The sequence below is a fragment of the Pangasianodon hypophthalmus genome, chromosome 21 (genome assembly GCF_027358585.1).
Source record: "Pangasianodon hypophthalmus isolate fPanHyp1 chromosome 21, fPanHyp1.pri, whole genome shotgun sequence".
In the NCBI taxonomy this organism is placed as follows: Eukaryota; Metazoa; Chordata; class Actinopteri; order Siluriformes; family Pangasiidae; genus Pangasianodon; species Pangasianodon hypophthalmus.
Genome location: NC_069730.1, coordinates 7,624,809 through 7,647,683, shown reverse-complemented (window position 1 = coordinate 7,647,683; position 22,875 = coordinate 7,624,809). Strand labels below are relative to the sequence as shown.

Genomic DNA, 22,875 nt, shown 5'->3' with positions numbered 1-22,875 from the left:
GGCACATTTATTGTAATAAAGTTTTTCATAATCCAAAAACACCCACCAAACTCCTCAGCTGATCACCAATCTAATAGCTTATACAGTGTGGTGTGAACAGGTGGAGGGGGTCATCACCAGAGAATGGTAACATTGCTCGAATGACTTGCATCATGTGGCATATCTCAGTACTTAGGTGCCATGACATCATCTGCACCTACTATAGCAGAGTTGAACCAGTGTGGCACTACAGAGACAGATCAGAGTTTTCCACTGTTTTATCAGTTTAGACTTATAATTTAAAGCAAGACTGTCTTGGTTTATTTTTACAAAGCAAGTTGTATCAGTTTTTGTTTAACTGTTTTTTTTTTTTTTTAAATATAGTAATCCTAACATAAGATAAACAACTGAGACTAATAAGTACCCATTATAAATGGGTCTGGATTTGACTGGATTTAATTTCTCAAATTTCAGAAGACCACTCAGTGTTTTTATTTTGAATGGAAACATTATGTTCATTCTGAACACTGTTAAAATGACCTGAATGGACTTGTGTCAGGTCGGCAAATAAGAAATCCGAGTTGCGAGTAAATTAGCGACTGGAGTGAGAGTCCTAACTCTGAACGCAGAGTCCCCAACTCCGATTAGAACTCATGTGACTGACCTGTATATAAATCAAATGAAATCATGAAAACCTAGGCAAAGAATGTGGAAAACACTGAACTTTTCTCCACCTTCAACTATTTAGAATGACACAAACCTGTGGTCTGAGTGGTGAGTAGACCATTCTCTCCAGCTAGCAGCAATCTTGTCAGCAGTGTTACAAACCTGCTACTGACTATAAAGCAAGCAACACACCTAAAAATAGTTCAGAAAGTTAATAAGAGCTTGGGGATATGATTAAACTGTGATTAACAATTTGGCCCTAGCATCAAAGTCAGAGAATTTCCTGCAGTTTTACATTGCCCATCAATCACAACTGTTTGGAAGGCTTGTAATGCTGCATAGACACCACGGGTTTGCATAACATTCAACTTTGGACCTGTGGAGCCATAGAGAACAGATCCTAAATACCACACTGAAGTATATACAGCAGTATGTAGGGATGTACCAATACAGTACTGGCCTGAAACAGTGGAACACCATCAATCAGATCCACTGACATGTTTTATTTTGTGAACATGTCTGATTGTGAGCCAGATCCTGCAGTGAAAAACTGCCATCCATATGGGATGTAGTAAGGATATGTGCCATCCATAGTAGCGATATACTGCATTAGAATCTACCTTTCATACTCTGCAAGGCATCAAGACATTTAGAGTAAAATCAGGCTGCTACTGCAAGGCTAAAACAGAACAGTTCTAAAGATTAATGTTTAAATAAGACAATCCCACTGCAGCCCCCCTGCCCAAAAACAAACAAACAAAGAAACAAAAAACAGACATTATTTTACACCAGAACCAAAAGGCAAGAGATTTAGTGGATATTAACAGAAACGTTACCATAATGGACAAGGTTCAATCAAATCATTTATTTTGAACAAATGAGTCATGTTGAACACTGAACAAAAGTGTTGATCAACTAACTGATCAGAATAGTTTGCCATCTGGTTTTATTGCAGATTCATGATACCCTTAACATGGGTTGAGCTCATTGCTTCAAAAACAATGTGTATCCCTGCAATATCGGACATGGTTTTAAGAAATATGTTGTACTTTTCAAGTTAAGCTAGCTGAAGCCATTCCAATTTCTTTTTTCCATTTTTTTTATACATTAAAGGCACATTGGTACGAAAGTAGCAGAGCACACAGTGTTTGCAAGTCAGCAGCAAAATGACTTTCACTGCCTTAACAAAATGTTATGAAAATGAAACAAACCAGATTTAATTTAAAGGGAAGGGGGTGGGGGGTGGGGGGACCAGGTAAATGCTGAGCATAGTATAATTACATCTTAAATTAACTGACAGGTTGATGAATGTGAAAGATCTTCAAAACAAAGAATCGCCTCTCTTATATTTTGCAATGTGATCTCACTAAACAAACACTTAGCGACATTTTACATGGACTGAAATAACTATGTACAGACATGCAGATAATGCACATTTACTGTCAGAGAGAGAGAGTGTGTGTGTGTGCGCGTGTGTGTGCGTGTGAGATAGTGGGGCTGGAAACAATCATTTTACCCAAAAAAATTCTTAAAATGCTCTACATTCCCAAAGACTCTGGAAATTAACGTTTTTTTTTTTTTTTTTTTTTTTTTGTGTCCAGTAAGGCAAACAACATCTAAAGGAATGGTAACGAGTACATTTCCAGCATTTTAACATTGTCTTTAAATAAAGAGAGGCGCACTCTCTGCTGCCACTCTTCAACTGTGGCATGAAGTGAAATAAACATCTTTATTTCTTTGATATTTGCATAATTATCTAAGCAAATATATGTATTATATTTCCATTATTTCTTATCCAAGATGTCTAAAAATAGATTTTCTTCTCTCTCGTGGAAATCACATACACAGGATAAACTGAGAACAATGTAACATATGGAATGTTGGTGGCTGCACTGTTTAGCACGAGACAGAAAAATGTACACACCGCATGTCCATCACAAACAAAAAAGAAAAGAAAAAAAAACATGTGATGATGAAAAGCCTTAAAGATATTCGCACATCTTGGCAGATAAACCTTCTGGTAGGAAAAATGATCAAGTCAAATAAATAGATGCATACATGATAAAAAAAAGTATAATTTATTCTTTAAGTCACATAAAGCTTTTTTTTGTAACTGCCAAACAAGTTTCTGACTTGCTTTCCAACCTGCACTGCTTAGTGCTCTGACTCCTATACACACTGTGCAATAATCGGCCCAGTTACTCTGACTGAGCCATCATTTACAAATCGAGTTTGCAAATTTTTGTTGGTAGCAGCACATTACAAACAGGACATCTATTTAATTACCTTTTTTATTTAAGAAAACTGAAGAGCCCCCTTTTCACTCCACGTATCAGAAAACTTCAGTACAGAATATAAAGAAGTTCTGACTTTGTTTTTTTAACTCACAGTGGGGGCGATGAAAACCAAAAGCCATCAGAGCTGTTTTCTCAGTCTAGGCAGACATATGGCAGAATATTCAATTTGGTCTCATCACCATGAGAATCCAAAGATATACAATCTGTCCAATCATACCAGTTTCCCTTGGTGTCATAACAGCCATTAACTCCTGGCCAGTGCTCTTTGTCTATTCTGTGAAGGTCCTCATGTGTCACCTCTCGACTAATGCCCGGTAGTTCAGCAGTCGAGCTGCTCGGGACTAAAACATGAGTCTTCCTCGATTCTCTAACAGCGTTTTCCTCTTGTTTCAAATACTCAGTCATGAAAAAGTGTGCACCGTGGGTCTGGGCTCCAGAGGAAGTCAGAACATTGCTCTGAAGATTAAGGTAGGACTGAATGATCTCGTTTCGGGACAGCTCTTTCCAGTTCGTTTGCTGGAAAGGATTTTGAGCAGTCGTGGGTGGCCTCTGTTGGGGGGTCTCGATCCTCGCAGGTTCGAAAACTGGTGGTCCCTGGCATTCCTCCTCCTGGTGAGATTCCTTTGGAGTGAGGGATTTGATTTGTCCTGTCACTGGGTCAAAAGTCAATCTGCGCTCTTTTAAGCGCACAGGCTTCGTCCTGTCCTCTGAGGACTGGCCTTGAAGATTTACCATGTAGTCCCTGGACCTGTACTTCTTTCTTTTTTTGTTCAAGGTCACACTTTCTGACCCAGCTTTAGGAACCTCAGGTGAGAAATTGTGCCTGGACAGTTCTGAAGGCTCCTGTGCTGTACTGTTATGAAGGGATTCTGAGGTTCTCTCAATAGATCTGTTGAAGGGAACCGAGTCGTATAGGTCTAGAGTTAGACGACCATCAGCATGAGACATTTGATTTGGGGAGGTTAAAGGCAAAAGAGAGGGCACTTGGGCAGAATTATGAGACGGGCTCGACAGAGTCCCTTTTGATGCATAAGCTGAAGACCTCTTAGCCACTGTCTCACGGGCTACACTATGTGGACTTAATGAGAATTGAGGGCTACTGATTGAATGTTTGTCACCTCCATCTCCTTCTGTTCTTGATTGCTGCTGTAACACTGACGTTTTGAGTAAGGATGAAGTGCTGGGGAGTCTGGTAAGCCCTGGAGAACTTGGATGAGGCTTAACAGCATTAACAGGGATTTTGTTTTGTTTGTCATTGTCAAGATGCTCTGGGCAGTTTCTATCAGAAGGTGCATCATCTTGTTTTTCTACGAAAGGCTCAGGGCTGCCACTAAATCCATTTGATGGAGGGGTGGAAGAAAATGTGTGCCCATACGTGAATGTTTTGTGAATTTTAGTGGGCGGATGTGGACTATCCCTTTGGTCCCCCCTGTGTTTTCGGTTTCTAGACTTTTCCGCTGTAGCTGAGTAAGTGTTGTGAACATCATTTCTGTTTTTAAGTTCTGGAGATTTTTTGCTGGGTGGGGGAACAGCTGGAGGTGTATCTGTTCGGCACGGATGAGAACTGCCATTGGCTGAGCCTGGGGTGCCTTGCACTCCTCGAGAAGAAGCGTCAGTTTGGCTGGGCTCAATCAGTTTCTGCCAGTTTCGAAGGAGTTTCTTGGCACGTTTAGCAAGGTCTTCGTCTTTCGTCTTCTTCCTGACATCATTAATAAGCTTTCCCAAGCGAGTTTCCTGTATATAAAAGAAAATGATTAAATTAATAAAACTGACCAGTGTTTTTTCAGGGCACTTGGCAAGAGTGTAAATTGCAGGAGTGTAAATCAGTCTGCTGTCACAATGTTTGCAATGATTACAAATATAGAAAGCATTTTTTTCTGTTTCTGATGATCAGTTTGAATGATTTACAGTTTAATATTGGTCAGTGAAAAAAACCCACCAAGGTTATTGATCTTAGTATTAATCCTTTAACACTCTTAGAAACTGGTTCAGACATATATTTGAAGTTTCGAACCGAACATGCTGGCTTTGCACCATTTCAACTGAACAATACACAAAGTATTACATACGCAGGTACACCTTCTGTTAAAATGACTGAAGCCATAAAATGTAGAGGAATGTGCCTTAAATGCTTTATCTTTACACAATGTATAGCCCATATATCTGAGAAGGGTTAGCAAGACACTCATCTGAATAGCTATATTCACAACTTTCTTGAAGTTCTTTATTTATGCCAAGCTACTTTCAGGATACTGTTATAGACAAACAAGTATGAATAGGTTACATTCAACATGACTTTTGTACTTGAAATATTATAAGTAAAATTAAATAAGTAAAATTGGTTATAAATAAATGGCAATAATCAAACATGGATTTAGCATTCAACAGGCAATGTAACACACACACAGCTTCATGAAATTTGAACCAGCCCTATTATGTCATTTTATCTGTTGCACTGCTATAAATCATTTTAAAGAACAACAAAACACAGAAGAGGGCTAGTGGGTGCTAATGACTCGGAAGAACGTGGCTGTGGGTGTGAATACCGTTCATCATCACTGCTGTTTACTTGTCAGACATCCTCAGTACCTGAATATCTGATGGTATCGCCAGGCCTCCTTTTATTATTAAGGCTTTGAAAAACATCTGATTACATGGTTTGCCGTTAACCCGCATATCCAAAGGTTTCACACAGAGTTCTCACAAAGGTCAGTGAGGAATATACCAACCTCAAGTGCTTCTTTAGTGATTGGATATTTCTCCAAATTGGTGATAACATCAAGGACTGCAACCATGTTACAGATCTGTTGGGGAGAAAAGATCAGTACGTTAAGGTTTTATCACAATGACAGGATAGACAGACAGATGATGAGAAACCTGAAGAGACGTGTGAGATCCTGTTATGTTCTGTGGCATGTATACAGTATGTGTCAAGCTCTTATGCAAAACACTAATTATCTGACATCTCGAAAATTATAATAAGTATATACCAGTGAAAATTCCACCATGTTTACATTATTCATGTAGAAATAAATGAAGATTATGAGGCATTTCATGCAATATATAGAGAGAGCTTCACAATAACAAAATATGCAATTTTCCCACTGCTAAAGTAAATATGCTATGAAAAAAAATATTTTAAAAAATGCTATGAAGCTATCAAATAAAAACAAAAACAATAGTTTCATGAAAGTGGCTGTTATACAGACTATGCTTATTTAGAATGAATTTAAAGGGGAAAAAAATGGTGTTGTAATGATTTCTATTTAACAATCCTCTAATTATTTACTGATGTAACTGCCATGGTTCGATACGACCGAGATGAGTCTATGATCCATTGACCTAGATTCTGAATTTCTGAGGGCTGATGTTGAAAAAGCATCCCACAGTTCATCGTTTTTGACGAAAACTGACATCCAGAGGCATAAAACTGTTGTTTGATGAAGCTCCATAGATTCTCAGTGGGATTCAGATCAGTTAAAAATGCTGGCCACTCCATCAGAAGATTATTTTTGAAGCCCACTTTCATCAAGTTCTCTTCTATCTTCTTGGCACTATGAATAACATCTTTCATCTTATTGCCAGCAGCTTACTTTTTTTTTTTTTTTTTTTTGAACCAATTATTTAATCATTTTTACCAATTATTCTAGCCCACAAACATCACATCACCACCCGCTAGTGCTTTTTGAACATCCCATTATAGATTTATTTGACCTTTTCCTAATGGAAGATGCTGTGGCTTTCTATGCAGTCACCAGATCTCAACCCAAATGAACACCTATGGGTGATTTTGGACCAACTTGGCTCAACATGTTAGCGCTCTCCATCATCGCATGGAAGAATGGTGTTTATTGCTCCAGTCCAGTTCCAGAGACTTGTAAAATCTTAGCCAAGGCAATTTGAAACCGATCTAGTGGCTCATACTGGCCAAACGCTTTACTAAGACACTTTAGAACAAGCAGAGAAATGATGCAGCTTAATCTGTTTTTTTTCTTGGCTTATATAAGACTGTAATAAATGCCCTGTTGTGTATGAAATGTAATCTGCATTATTAGCAGTCCCAATACTGCAGCTTTATGAGGCAGAAAGCTCGAGGAACATTTGACAATGGGAAAACCATACTTTACAATAACCAGATGACTTTTTCCAGGGTTAGATTTTTTTTCTTTCTTTCAAGGAATAAGGAATCTCTAAATACCACACTGTAGGAAAACACACAAAAAAAATACTACTAGCTATCTTGATTATGTTTTTGTGGAATGAGCTCCTGCTAATTTAAAGGGAAAGAAAACAGGAACCAGGGCTTTAATTTCCTTTCATTTTTAATCAAGTTATGCCTGCACAGTTGCAGGTTGTGGCCACTTCAGCAGAAATGCAGTGCGATCAGTAACAGGATCTTGCTAGCAGACAAGACTTTATGCACATGTTGGCTTGCTGGGGAGAGGAGACACGCACACACACAATAGACATTTTAGTTTGTTTAAAATGTCAGTGCTTTGCCCAGTACATTTTCTTCATAGCTGCTACACGCCTGGATGTCTGCTTGCAGAAATCATGCCAGGTAAGGAGCCAGTTTAATAAACGCAGCAGTAATTACAGTCAGTCTGCCTAAAGAAGTCTAAATTATGGAACGATATCAGAAGCAGCAGAAGCAGAAGAGCCTGAATGTGCAGTTGAAATGCTTGGGGGGGGGGGGGGGGGGGGGGGGGGGGGGGGGGGGGGGGGGGTGTAAATTTAATTAGAGTATTTATCAGGCCAGTCCTAGCCTGCGGGCCATATGTCTGACACACTGCTCTCGCTTTGAACCAAACGAGCAGAAGTTTTTCCGGCACGCCTCTGGTGGATAACATAACACCCCATATATACGTGCACATGAGTTTCTGCGGTTTGCTAAAGCATTGCTGGATTCGCCAGCCGAAAGTTGGCTAGAAATCAAGTGTCTAGTCTCTTGAAATCTCTTTTCTACAAAATCAAATGAAACTATTGCTAAATGCTTAATTAGAAGTCATTGCAAGAGATTTGTGTCAGCAAATGCTTTAGCAAATGACAGCTACAGAAACCCATGTGCACATATACAAGGTTACAGGGTACCCACCAGAGAATAAAAAAATAAACAAACAAACATGTGCTAGAAGACAGCTAATTAAACAACTAACACTGGCATTTAAATTGATTTCTTGATAGCCTGAATTTTTATCACCTGAATTTTTTAAGTTTTCAAAAACATCACATTTCCCCCCCAAGCATTACAAATTGAGCTTCAGGTTCTGCAGACTGATTTTATTCCACACTAAAAACTCTAAACGTGCTTGTCACACAATGAACGTCATGATTTGATTAACTGGTTGAATAGCTATGGCCACATTCAATTAAACATAATCCTAATCAGTTCAGATACTACCCGTCAAACTGTTCATGTGTGTTTAAACCCTCAGTAAAGATGATGGCAGACAAAAAAAAAAAAAAAACAAAACCAAAAAGACATTAATAACAAATTTAGTCAACACAACTCACTGAATTAATCAGCAATTTTTTCCCTGCCAATGAAACAGAAGAGTGATTAGTAGCGTTGCCAACTTAGAGACTTTGATGCTAGATTTACTGACTTTTTAGACCTCTTTTGCGGCGTTAATTTACAAAAAAAAAAAAAAAAAAAAAAAAAAAAGTGACAAATCTAGTGACTCTTTGAGTACATGTTAGTGGCTGTCTTGAACTCAATGCAGCTCTCCAGCTCACATCACAGCTGCTGATACACAAGTTGAGAGAGCAGGTTCACTCAGCTCACTATCAGCACATAATGCCTGACTGTGCTGTACCAATCAAGCATCAGCACCCTCCCTCCCACCTTCACACTTTTTTCTGTTTTAAACTTCCTTCATGGAGATATTTACGAGTTATAAAAGTGAGTGCCTGCTTCCTTCATGACTATTCACCTTTCACGACTACTCACTGTCACTGATTCTTTTTGTCTGCATTCTTGACAGAAAGTAGAGTATTTTGTAAATGCACAAAGTTTAGTTTGTGGTGCCATGACAACAGATGACTTAAGAAATAAGTAATTCATTTCTTATCAAAAGAAATTCTAATCCATTTTTTCTTATTCTGATAAAATACAATTCTATTCTACTTTATTCTACATGAAAGTCTTCCTTCTTCATGTATCCTAATTTGTAATTTGATATGCCAATGATCATGATAAATAATTAATTATCATATTAATATAATTAATATGATAACTAATTATTTATGATAAATAATTAGTCTATGACATCATCTAGCAACATTTTGAGTGTGCCTTAGCTACCTTCCTCTGAAAAGATCTGGCAACACTGTTGATTAGTCGAGTGAAGAGATGACGATGACGCTCAAATGCGGTGTGACTTTTACCTGATTGATGTGGATGACGCTGGTAATCAAACTGAAAATCAGTATTTCCCATTGTAAATGTATAATTCTTTAAAATTTGGCAGTAATGTTTTTATATTATAAATGTAGAGGGAGACACAGGCATCTTTCCAGCAGAACTGGAATGAAATCTTTAATAAAGATTAACAAAGAATAAAGAATAACAGAGACCAATTAGGCCAAAGTACGTTTTCACAAATATTTTAATAAAATGCACTTAACAAAATGTAAACAATTATTTCTAAAATGAAAACAATCAAGTATGGAAACTTATTTATTATTTATACACTAATAAAAAAAATTAAATACAAGAGTTATATCACAACTACTAACGTCTTCAGTATTTAAAATGCGATAAACGGAAAGGTGATCGACAGGCGAGTGAGTATTAGTGGATCCATTAGCTGAGATGGTTTTACATTATTAACATTTTTAAAATATTTGATTCGTGGTTCACGTTTTTTTATTTATTTTTTTTATTTTTTACTGCACTTCACTTACAACCCTCGTTTCGACCGTTTTGATGGGTCCTTGGCTAGGTAAAATGTCACGGCACCGTTGTGTTACCTAAACAAACTGAGGAGGAAGCGCAAGCTAAGGAGCCGCCTACTCTTGGCCATTATCTGTTTGTTCATGTGTCTGTCAGGGAGAACACGAGCTGGACTAGCGAGTAAAGTCCTTTACAAAACCGCTTGGGGTGTCATGTTTGAGCATTTGTATTGCAACTGACAAAATGTATTTAGCATCACGATACACAAGATCTCTCTAAAAACAGATTATGGAGACATTTTAATCATTCGTCATATAGATAATATCATATATATCATATAATCATATAGATAGTCATATTGCCCACCGCTAATTCATTTTCCATTTTAAAAACAGCAGTAACCAATTGAATTTTCCAGAATCTTAATAGCCCAAAGCCCCTAAAAAGACAAGCATTTCTACCATTACAGGTTTAAGGAGTGGATGGGACAGCGCAACAATATTATCATCTGTGGGGTCAGAAACTGCTGGATCACCGAGACTGGACAGTTAAAGATTGAAATAACATCGCCTGGTCTTTTTCCAATCTTCAACTACTCAGTCTGAGTGAGTCCGTGTCCACTGTAGCCTCAGATTCCTGCTCTTGGCTGACAGGAGTGGAACCCAATGTGATCAGTTGTTGCAGCTCATCTACCTCAAGGTTTGAATTGTTGTCTGTTCTGTAGGGGTGCAACGATACACAACATTCAAATTCGATATGATTTGGATACAGTGGTGCCTCAACACGGTACATTTTCGCAAAAATTGATACTAACTGATAATGGAAATCTAATATGATTAAACCAATTGACATTATAAAAGCAAAATAATTGAAACTTAATAATGGCAGTGTGTGTGATCCATTCCACTCTTAGCAGCATAAAATGAAACAAATGCTGTGCATTAGAATGGAACAAAATGAAACAGGGCCAAACTTTCAGTGGTGTTACTCACAAGGTGGCATGTCTGAAGCACCGAGCTTTCCCTTTCAGCTGTTAACAAAATGCGCTGGCAGAGCTGCACTCTGTAGCCTGAAATGTGTTTCTGAGTCCTGCTTTCTCCATTAACAAACAGTAACTTCACAATTTCCATGCTGATTTCTTTAGCCCATACTGAATCAGCAAGGAAAGGCTGCCTGAATGCACTGCGCACACATGCGCACCGTATAGCTGTAAGTATGTGGTATTAGCCCCGGTGTATTGTACACACATTTGGCCAAAAGTGCTCCCATAAGTTAGACTTTAAAGATGTGGGGGAATCTTTCAGCACCTGCCTGCTGCTAGACTGAGGATCTAGTGCACTAGTACGCCAACATATTCGCTCATGGAAAAACACTGTGCTTAAGAGAAGCATGTTCTTTTTAAATCCCTGCAGCTTCTCCTGTTTACAAGAAAGCTATTTATTTATTTATTTTTTTCAGAGGAGGGAGTGAGGGCTTGATGAAGTTTAAATGTATCACACCTCACATAACATAAGCAGTATTTTATAATAAACAACCTACTTTATTATGCAGCGTTAAATGTATTGTTAGATACACTGACGCATCGAGAGCCATGTATAAAACAAAACAATACAATGCATTGTATCTTGTAATCGCTGATTCCTGGTATAAGAATTTACAGAACTCTTGGAAGCTTGTGGCTGAATTATTATTATGCAATTATTATTATTGTTTCTAGTAAGTGTTAGCAGGCATGAAAGCATTGATTGCTGGTGCTTCAAAATCACATCATTTCTGGCAGTCCTGATGGCATGTGATTTTGGAGAGAATGTGTTTGACGTGCGCCAAGCAACAGAACGAGAGGGCAAGGCAAAAGTTTGGTGTAACTGCTACCTAATAATTAGCAGCTCCTCCATTTTTATTTACCAAAGAGACCACAGTCCCACTTTCTTGTTTGCTGCTGGCTCACAAGAATGAGGCTCGTGAATTTACAGGTCAAAGTTCACCTAGACAGTCAGCGAGAAGTAAACGTAACCGCAAATGTGAGTCTTTCACTACACTTCAGTCAGCTACATTTCCTGCTGAGCGGTGGTAGTCAGTCTCTGGGTTATACCAATAAAAATCATGAGACTTTTATTCAGTTTTTCATTTTCTGAATCTCTGGCCATGCCAAAATGCCTCTGTGCAAATGTGTGTGTGTGTGTGCTGCCAATTCAGGGCACCCAGTGTTCCCGGGATAGGCTCCAGATCTACCGTGACCCTGACCAGGATAAAGCAGTTACTGAAGATGAATGAACAAACACATTTTCTGCACCCTAGTGGAAATATGAGGGTAGTTACCAATACAGTCGCTGGCGCACAACACCCAGATGTGTTCACAGATACAGACACAGAAGTATAAACCAGGCCTAACCTGCACACAGTGCTGTCCTCTGTATTAGATTATTGCTTTTCGTGTACAATGTCACTGCCTTCGTGTGAAAGTAGGGCACAACCAAACAGTGATTTCAGTATTTGAATACTGGAGCCTCAAGCGGTTAATTATTTGACTACCCTAATCAGGAACAGTAAAAATGTTGGCACAAGATGGCCATTAGTTTTCGTGACTTCTAACTAGCGGGTTTTTTTTTTTTAAACACATAAACCTGTTCACAGAGGTTGTGTTTCACATACCGTGAGCACCCACAGCATGTCAAACAGTGTGAGCTTCTAAATCACAGACTTCAGCCAATGAAGGACATGTGGTTCAAACGTGCAGTTAAACTGCATTTACTTTCCAGGCTGTTAATACACTGAGTACACTCAGCTCTGAGTAAGCTAATCTACTAGAACAGCTAGCTAGCTAGTTTTACATATACTGAATGGTCTACGTATGTGGACACCTGACCATCACACTCAACTGTAAGCCTTCACCATACTGTTGCCACAAAGTTAAAAGCACACAGTGGTACTGAATGTCTTTGGATGCTGTAGAATTACGATTTCGCTTTCACTGAAACTATGAGGCCCAAACAGGACGATGCACAAGGCGAGTCCATGTCCATGAACCATGTCACGGCCTGCACAGAGCCCTGACCTCAACCACACTGAACACCTTTGGAATTAAGTGGAACGTGGACTAACCGCTAGACCTCGACACCCGACATCAGTGCTCGACCTCACTGATACTCTTGTAGAAAAAATATCTAATGAACGGCGTTCCCAGAACAGCGGCAGCTGTTACAGCAGCAACGTGGGGACCAACTGTGGAATGGGATGTTCAGAAAGCACACATAGGCGTGACGGTCAGGGCGTTTCACACTTTGCTTAAGATATTCAAATGAGCAAGTACATGTTTAAATTAGAGGTGCCAAACACTCAACTGTGTCTCTCTGGCAGTCCAGAGATCCACACTCACCCCGAATGCGTAATGATAGTGTAGTGTCAAGGGTCGCACTAAGTGTTGCCCTCAGTCCATTTTCCATATGAGCTACTTGCAGTAGAAAGAGCAAAAATGCACTTTTTTTTTTTTAAGTCTGTTTTAGGCAACTCCAGCATTTGATGATCAATTATAAGCAGGTAAATTCATATTTCTGCCTATTTTTTTTATTTGGAGAGCAAGCCTAGCTGTTTAGTGTTTAATAATTAATGAAATAAGTCTAGTTCAAGAGCTACCAGAAACCCTGCAGTTTACTAATTAATCATCATTATTTCTCTAGTGTCCATTATAAAGGTCACTCAGTTTGTCATACTGCTATACAGGATTATACAACAGTTAGTTCTGGTCCACTAATTTGATTGGTCGAGCAGCGTTCTAGGTATAGTATAGATATAGTACCTATATTTCCTATAACCGCACTGGGATGTTTCACCGTGCGTATCATTCCACTCGTCTGTTCGAAACAGCTACAGTAGTGTTACACACATCATCGATACTTTTCAGGAACATAACTTATGTAATATGAAAGCTCGACAGTTGAAGATGAAAAGGAAAAATTTTACTGGGAGCACATTTAACAGGAACGTACAAATCAACATGAGCTAGCTAGCCAGCTAGCTGACGTGCTGTAAACCGAGTGTGGCTTCTTCAGGATCTATTTCCGCTAGTGGATAAAAATAAACAGAACATTTGGCCATATTGTGCCTGAAATGTCACTCACTCAATATTAATTTCTTGTTTATAGAACTGTTGTATAAAAGCAATAACACACTCACAATCAAGCGTTAATATCAGCACGTGCCGAAATTCAGTACTGCACTCTTGCGCGATTTTGCAAAAGAGCAGTCTTTTTCGGCCCAATTAAATGACAGATAAGCCAATCTACATGTGAATCTGGAATGATTTGCGCAGGTGTTTCAAACTTGCCAATATTAACAGAAACTTCCTGGAAGCTGCGTCCCCTTCCCCCATCTCGCCCCCCAGCTGGGTTTGTTTATTTGACTGGTGCTCTCCTGCTCAACACTGAGCAGTTTCAACAGAGAAAATGTTAGCCATGTGAACATTAAACCATCGATTTGTAAAAGGAATAGATCAAAATCTGATTTTATGGGGTTTTTTTCCTAAATGCTTCCTGCATATTGCGGCAGAATCATTTAAAAATCCACCATTTTGCTGACATCTCGCATTTGCCATAGTTCCTGTCTGCATAGCTGATAATAACATGCTGTGTTTGACAAAGTTGCAATGCAATTCCCCACCTCCAACCAACCGGCTTTATGTCAAAACAACATGGCTGGGCACAGCATCAGAAATAAACAAAGCAGCACTTCTTAACTTTAAGTGAGTTATACTCTATACACAAATATTTGCTTTAGATCCATCAACATACGGACATGTTAGCTTGTTAAATCTATAACACTGACTACACAGATTACTGATGAAGAGGTAAATACACATCACTTACATCACAGTTAGCTGGCTAGCTTGTTGCGACCACGGTTTCTCCTCACTTTGCAAGTTGGACGTGCAAAGGAGAAAAATTACATCATTCCATCCTGCGAATTACCACTTACAAGGCAAATACACCGTCCCCTAGTTTCTTCAAAACTGAAATAGTGGAAATTCTCATTCTTCCTGTCTTTTTTTAGGCTAATGGCTCTGGATGATTAAATAGTTTATTGCGATATTTCAAAATGCAAAATTGCGACCAGGGAGAAATCAATATCGCACAGTCTACAGTACACCATAACAGGTGCCGATGTTTTTTGCAAGAAGAAGAGCTCACGTTCCTGAGTCTCATTTACTCCTGAGCTAGGCCTGTGGGATATGGTGATACATACCGCAGGACGACAGCAAAATGTCTACTGATAGATATTTTCCTATATCTTCTATATCGCCAATGTCGCAAAAGCCACGTTTGAACAGCTCATTTACATCACTAAGGTTGGCGTGAGACAGAGGTGTGTTGTAACAAAAACAAGCATAACACAGCAAAGCTCTGACACAGAACAGGCATCAGCCCAACAAAAAGATGAGGAACTTGTATGTAAAAAGGGAGTACTTCTGTTGTCTGGATGTGGTTTGGGTATAATAAATGACCAGAAAACGGTCGTTTGTAAGGTATGCTGCAGACCAGTCAGGAGTACATGCGGTTATTTTGTATAGATCATTGTTTTATCTATTTTAGAGAAAACATAACATCATGATGTATATCATTTCAAAATATGAAATTATCCATATCGTGATATAAGATTATGTTCATATCGTCGAGCCATATCATTTATCGTCATTAAAACTTATTTCGTCCGTAGCGATCTGCCAGCTGTAATTACAAAACTGTTCAGCTAAAAATGTGACATGAGAAAGTGGGACAGTGAATAACTGGTATGTTTATGTTTAATGTGTTTCCCATGTTGGCGTAAAATGAGTATGGTCATGCACAACTTTGTTATGCAGCTACAGGTTGGATAATCATGACAAGTTTGTAGATAATCATTTTAAATAAAGAGCCCAGCGTATAGACAGTGTGGGTTTGTGATTTCAGTAGGTTTCTATGGAGTTTACAGCTGGAATTTTTTTTCGACACACCTCTAACGCTTATACAGCTGGTCTGGACTGAAATAATTTTTAAAAGGAAACAGAATAAGGTCTTGACACGACACACTAGGTGTGACTAGGACTTCAGTCAGTAGTTCAGGGCCTCAGCGGCTGAGTTGCCACTGCCCTGATGTGTGACAAACACATTTACACATCCACACATTCCTGTTTATAAATATGAAAGAAGCCTACTGACACTGTGCAACTACATACAGCAACGTCACACAGTCTCCAAAGCATCAGAAGCATCAGTCTCCAAAGTAACACAAAAAACAAGTTATTAGTTGCAATTATATGCTACATGGAAATAGTTTGAGCAAAATGAATATGCTTTAAAAATAAATTTATTTATTTATTTATTTATTATTATTATTATTATTATTGTTATATTAGGGCGGCACAGCAGGCAGCGTTGCCGTCTCACAGCTTCAGGATTTCCAGATTGATCCTGAGATTCGTTCGCTGTTGGAGCAGAGTTCCACATGTTCTCCCTGTGTCTGTGTGGGTTTCCTCCAGACTCTCCGGTTTCCTCCCCACTTCCCAAAATCAAGCTGGTAAATAGACCGACTATGACAAATAATCCCTAGGTATCAGTGTGTGTGAAGGTGTGTGTGCATAGTGCTCAGAGTGTATTCTCACCGCTCGCCCAGTGTAAAGCTGACTGGACTGCAGATGATGAATGAATTACTACATTAATACTATAACTGGTTTTTAGCTTCATGTTATCATGGAAACCCTGGTAACTGTAACTGGGCACAGGTCCTACATGAAACACACTCTTGGACCTCCTGGCCTCAAACGTTGTGTCTATCTAACTGGTGACATGAAGCCACTTGGCTAAAAAAGAGAAACATCTTTAAAATGATAAGTTCAGAAGTAGGATCTTGAACTCTAAAACTCTGAAGGACTGATTGATAAGCATAATGCTGGACAGCTAGACCAATCACAGTCACAATCTATTCATGTTCAGGAGATTTAATTTAATGGATCAAACACTGTGTGTATGTATACACAATAAAGTTTTCAGTTAACGTGAACGTCATAATTATGCTCACTCTTATTTATCATCAGCAAACATGCTCAGTGCAGCTCTGGGAAGAGTAACCCAACATGCACTTTGCTTTAATCACTTCACTATGGTGCTACATGGCAGGACAGCTAGTCAGGACATTATACTGCTATTAATTCATTACATATACAGCACAATCTGACAGGACGTAGTGTTAGAGTTCTTCGACACTGAATATCAGTTTAAAAAAAAGGTAGAAATAATGTTTAAGAATGTGCAGCCCAGACTCACTTAGCGAATTAGCTTCAACTTATCGTTAGCTACATGTGAAGGGGAGCAACACGACTAGCTGCCCTTAATGGCCTTCTTAACGTTTAGTTATTCTGAGGAATAATTAGCGACAAAATAGTTTCATTATTCTATATTTACGTAAACTGAATTAATGAATGTCACGTTTTATTTTGCTTTAACAACTAATTTTTCTTGCCTGGAGCAGCTAGCTGGCGACCTGCTACCTTGCTGTAGCTCCGTTTGAGAGGATGCACTTAGCTTAGCGCTAGCTAACGTTAATTATTGTCTAACTTACGTGCATGAAGAATAGGAATGTTTTCTGTAAATATAACAACGTAAGTAACTAGTTATTCATCACAAATGTAGTGTGTGAAAGCTTGAGTTAATAAAAGCACTTGTTGTGGGAAGCTGGCTAACCATACGAACAACTTTAAACGCTTCGTCGCTAAACTTCGGCTAACAGTTAGCCGGCTGCTTCAGCAGCTTAACCGGCCATCTTATTTCACAATAAACCGAGCTGATACTGACACCGACGTCTTGTTCGATGAGTTGAGGTAATTTGCTTTAAATGTATTTTAGGGAAATAAATCAATTAGCAAGTTGAGGCTACAAAAACGCAAAATAACAAGGTGTCGCTAGTTAGCTAAGGCGCTACTCACATTGCTCTGGCTGTCGATGGCCTGCAGCAGCCGCTCTCTCATCTGCTGCGGGGTTGCGGAGGCCGTTGTCATTGCCTGGTCGGGGCGAAGCGGCCGACGGGGGAAAATCCTCCGAGTTTAAGGGTACGTACACTGCAGAAACTACAGCTCTTTCTGGATATTCGAGTCGTATCCTATCCGCATGTTTCTTATATGCACTGTTAGCTTAAGAACTCCTAAATCATTTCAGCCGAATAATGAAGATTCGCCAGTTGTCGTTTCTTTTCGCTTCATAGCGGTGAGTGCCTCCCCGATTTCATGAAGCGAATTGGATCAAAACGTTTCCTCAATGCATTATGGGAAACTGGAGCTCTGAAAACGTCATCACGTAAGCGCGCGCACAACGTAACGCTACGTTCAGTGGCTGTGTTCCAAATGGCGTAGTGTGTAGTGTACATTTCACTTGTGCACCCACCAGTACATGCTACGTATACCATTCCTCGCTTACAACAGAATGCATTTGGTACACACCCTGAATATACACTATACAGAATATGCTCGAATACTTACCTGTCTGTTTTTGTTGTTGTTGTTTGCTTATGTTTTTTTGTTTTTTTTATGTTTGTTATATTTATTCATAAATGCAGATATCCTGTATGTGTATTATCTGTATAACCTTTAGTTTAATCTACCTGCACTATTTGCTTTGGCAAAATCCATCCATGCCAGTAAAGCATGAACTGAACTGAACCGAACCGAAATGACCTGATTCTTTTGAAGTGAATCATTTGCTTTGCCCGGGTTTAGAAACTTCGATTCATTTCGGCGCAAATGATTCATTCAGACACTGATTCAAACTAAGGGTATTAGGATGGTTCAAATCTGCAGTGTAAACGGACAGCTTGGATGAAAGCTAACTGTATTACATTTCACTTTTGGACAAAGCTTCATAAGTTAGATGTCTGATAATTTATAAATGCATACTGATAACTGATTAATAAGCTTTGTTCATGCCATTTATCACCCACTGCTGAGATTTCAGCGATGGTGACAAGGAAACTGTGACAAAACTATGGCAACCATCACTTTTTACCTTATTGTAATGCTATTCACATATTCATATGTCACATATCTCACATTTCACCTTAAACTTACTGCATGGCACAATAATGCTTCGAAATCATAGAGTAACTTATTCTTCCATGTATTAATACAACGCTCTTCCCACACTGTTTTCAGTTCCCACTTCCCACATTATTTTCAGATATTTAACAATACTTGATTTGATAAGTGCCTATGAGTTATTGACTTAGGCTTATTAGAAATAATATATAGCTTGTATGACAGGACTACATGCTGTTTATGAAAGGGCATTTTATTTATATGCAGGAATAAGAAATGTAATCCAAGTTATTGTATTCAAAGTAGCATTATATGTAAATTTGGGCATTTACTGCAGTATGAATAATGAGCTTCCCACCTTCATATGTGGCCTTAAGTTGGTGCTTGAAGTCTTTGATGTTGACAGTATATTTTCAGTTTGCATAAGTTACAAGGAAACATAACCTTTGTTGTGTGAATCCTTCATGCTCATAAACGCTGAAAAAGTATGGCCATGGATGTTCAATAATCTTGTCTTCATCATCAGAAGAATCCATTCTTTGTAGCTCTGTACATGTAGTATAATCCTGTTTTTCTAGACAGGTCCATGCAAGCTGAGGGGCCTATGCATGGTCAGTGTTGGGGGGTGCAAGAGGTGTAACTTTGGGTGAGGAGGGTGGCTACAGGAAGCCAGTGGAGGGAGACGAAGATGGGTGTGATGTGGGTCCTTTTGGGCTGGTCGAAAACAAGGCATGCTGCTGCATTCTGAATCATCTGGGTTTGACGGAGCTTGCTGGGAGGCCGGCAGCACTGCATTACAGTAGTCCAGTTTTGAGATAACAAGAGCCTGGTCTAGTAGCTGTGTGGCATGATCAGTGAGATAGGGTCTGATTTTCTTGATGTTATACACCTGCAAGAACGTGCAGTTGTTGAAAGTGGACTGCAAAGTTCAAGTGGTCAGCGAAAGTCACCCCAAGGTTTCTGGCTGTCCTGGTTGGCATGAATGTGGTTGAGCCTAGCTGTACGGTGAGGTTGTGGGTGATTGAGGGGCAGGCAGGGATGACAAGAAGCTCTGTTTTTGCCAAGCTAAGCTTAAGGTGGAATTTCTTCTTCCAGTTCAAGACAGACAGGCAGGCAGATATGCGTGTTGAGATTGATGGATCTTCAGGCTGGAAAGACAAATACATCTGAGTGTCATCAGCATAGCAGTGATATGAGAAGTCATGAGACTCAGTGACAGGCCCCAGATATGTAGTATAAATAGAAAAGAGCAGTGGACTCAGAACTGACCCCTGGGGTACCCCAGTTGTGAGTTGCTGCGATTCAGACACCCCTTCCTTCCATGATACCTTGAAGGATCTGCCTGAGAGATAGGATTCCACCAAGTGCAGAACTGTTCCGGTGATGCCTAGACTGGAGAGAGTTGACAAGATAATCTAATGATTCACAGTGTCAAAGGCAGTGGGGAGGTCAAGTAACATCTTGAGGTTGATCTTGCTAGTCGTAAGGCTTCAGTGACAGAACGCAGAGCAGTCTACGTGAGATGACTGTTTTTGAAGCCAGACTGCTTGGTGTTCAGGAGGTTGTTTTGTGTGAGAAAAGTGGAGAGTTGATTGAAAACAGCTCCTTCAAGAGTTTTGGACAGGAAAGGGAGGAGGGAGACAGGTCTGCAGGGTTAAGTGTTGTTTTTTTAAGCAGCAGGGTAACCTGGGCCTGCTTAAATGAGGTGAGGAAGGTGCCCGTGGAGGGGGATGTGTTAAAGATGTGTGTGAGTGCAGGTAGTAGTGTGGGAGAGATGGCCTGAAGAAGGTAAGAAGGGATAGGGTCTAGAGGACAAGCTGTAGGATGGCTAGAGAGGAGGAGCTTGGAGACATCCGTCTCTAAGGGAGGGGAGAAGGAGGAGAGTTGAGAATTGCATGTAGAAGGAGTATTTCTGTGGGTGTCTGGGGTGGAGAGTTGGTTCCTGCTTGATGTAAACTTGTTGGAAAAGAAAGTGGCGAAGTCATCTGCAGTTAGAGAGGTAGGAGAAGGGGGAAGAGAGGGATAGAGAAGAGAGGAAAAAGTTGTGAAGAGAATATGGGAGTTAGTAGTGCTGCCAATCTTCTTCTGGTAGTATGTGGCTTTAGCGGTAGAGATACTGTGGGAAAAAGAGAACAGTTTGGTAATTGGTTAAGTCAGTCAGATCATTTGATTTAATCCATTTCCTTTCTGCTACCCTGAGCTTGGCCCAATCATTACAAAGAGCTTCCAAGAGCCAAGGCCTAGAGGGTGACGTGTGAGCTGGCCTTGAGGTTTGGAGCAGATGCTGTCAAGAGAAGATCTTAGAGTGCAGCATAGCATGTCTGTTGTGGTATTTAAGTCCAGTGAGGTGAAGTGGCTATTGGAGGGAAATGAGGTTGCGACAATGGAGGAAAAATGTGTATGGGAAGGGGAGCGGTTTAGCATACAGTTCTCATCTTTAATTATTTCATTATTAGATTATCTTACATCACTTACCACAGTTCTGCTTCCTCTTTTAATCTTCTTCTTGTTTTCTCATTCTTTTCTGGCTTCCAGACAGGTACGTTCTCTTCATTTTGAAAACTGTGACAATTCAAAATAAACTTGTGCAGGGTCCCTTTAGGCGGGTTCCTGGTTTATTGTTGTACATTATCCCTCAGATGTTTTGGGGGAGATTTGCACTTTGAGATTTACCATTTTTGTGGACCTAGTGTCAGCCTTTAGGGGGCACCCTCAAAACCTGTGGTCCCAACAATTGCCTGCCATGCCTGTCCTGTAGCGACACCTCTGCTTGGAACACAGAGAGGCTCCGACAATCAATACTGTCTTTCTTCTCAACAAAGAAGTCTTCTGTGGCTAGAGACATGGAAGGGTGGATGTACCCCAAAGCCAGTTCCTTGACATAATCTTCCATGATTCTGGTCTCTGCAGCTGAAAGGGGGTAAATTCTACTATGTGGAAGAGAAGCAGCAGGTAAGACATCTATAGTGCAGTTCGAGGGATGATGTAGGCGTAACTCGGATGCTTTTGTTATGCTAAGGACCTCACCTAGGTCTACCTATTGCAATTTCTATCAAGGAATATGCATCATGTTTGCTAATAAAATGCAAACATGTTTACATTACATTTACAGTATTTGGAACACACTCTTCTCCAGAGTGACTCATAGAAGTGCTTTGTCGTCGCCACTAAAAACATATTCTCACGCTACGACCTTGTTTCAATGTGGAAAATCAGCTAATGAAGAAAACCCCCCAACAGCGCCATGTGTCGCTACCTGCTTCACCACCAGATGGTGCTCTTTCACCATCTATGAGCGTGACCATTTTGCCTATAATTACCAACCTCCCATCAGTCTCCAGCTTTGGTAGAAGTTTGGAAAGCTATATCAGCCCCGAAATGGGTAGTTAAGACAATAACCAGTGGTTACCTGTGATTATCCACAGACAGGAGAGGACTCTGGTTCAGGTCCATTTAACTACAGCAAATCCACATAATAAGTCACAGAAATTTCATGCTCTTTTTCTGGGAGGAGCCTAACAATGGACATACTCTAAGTGCACTTGCAACACAGTGTCATTTTATTCACCCAACCCAGTGCTGTGAAGAGATATGAGACAGACACAATTTCATTATTTTTTAGCTAATGCCTTTTAATTGTTTGTATTTGATAAGTTACACACCCTGTTAGGTAGGTAAAAATGTTTTACTGTGCACTGTCACTTAGTGTCATTTGGTTTCAGAATAAGTCAGACAAAAAGCATTTTCACTCCTTCCTTTCTTCAGACTTGATTTCCCTATCTATGTGCACCCAGATCTTTCTGTCATGAGCTCCTCCATGTTATTTCTATCATGAGATCTCTCGTGCAATTCAGAGAGGAAGCAAGAGTGGAATATTGCACATACCTGAGACTATAGGGCCTAATGACATCAGCCATTCAGTTATTGCCGTTAGGGCTACTGAGAATGAGAGACTTTATGATGTGTATTTTATCTCTCCACCT

At 39.7% G+C, this 22,875-nt stretch overlaps 1 protein-coding gene across 1 annotated transcript; it reads right to left on the bottom strand.

Moving 5' to 3' along the window:
- Positions 1–1,490: 1,490 nt before the first annotated feature.
- Positions 1,491–18,136, bottom strand: crsp7 (cofactor required for Sp1 transcriptional activation, subunit 7). The gene is made up of 3 exons (XM_026941261.3): positions 17,792–18,136; positions 5,672–5,746; positions 1,491–4,676 (listed from the first exon to the last, which is right to left on the bottom strand). The coding sequence occupies exons 1-3, from the start codon at positions 17,861–17,863 to the stop codon at positions 3,075–3,077; spliced, it is 1,749 nt and encodes a 582-aa protein (XP_026797062.3). The 5' UTR covers positions 17,864–18,136; the 3' UTR covers positions 1,491–3,074.
- Between the last annotated feature and the right edge of the window lie 4,739 nt (positions 18,137–22,875).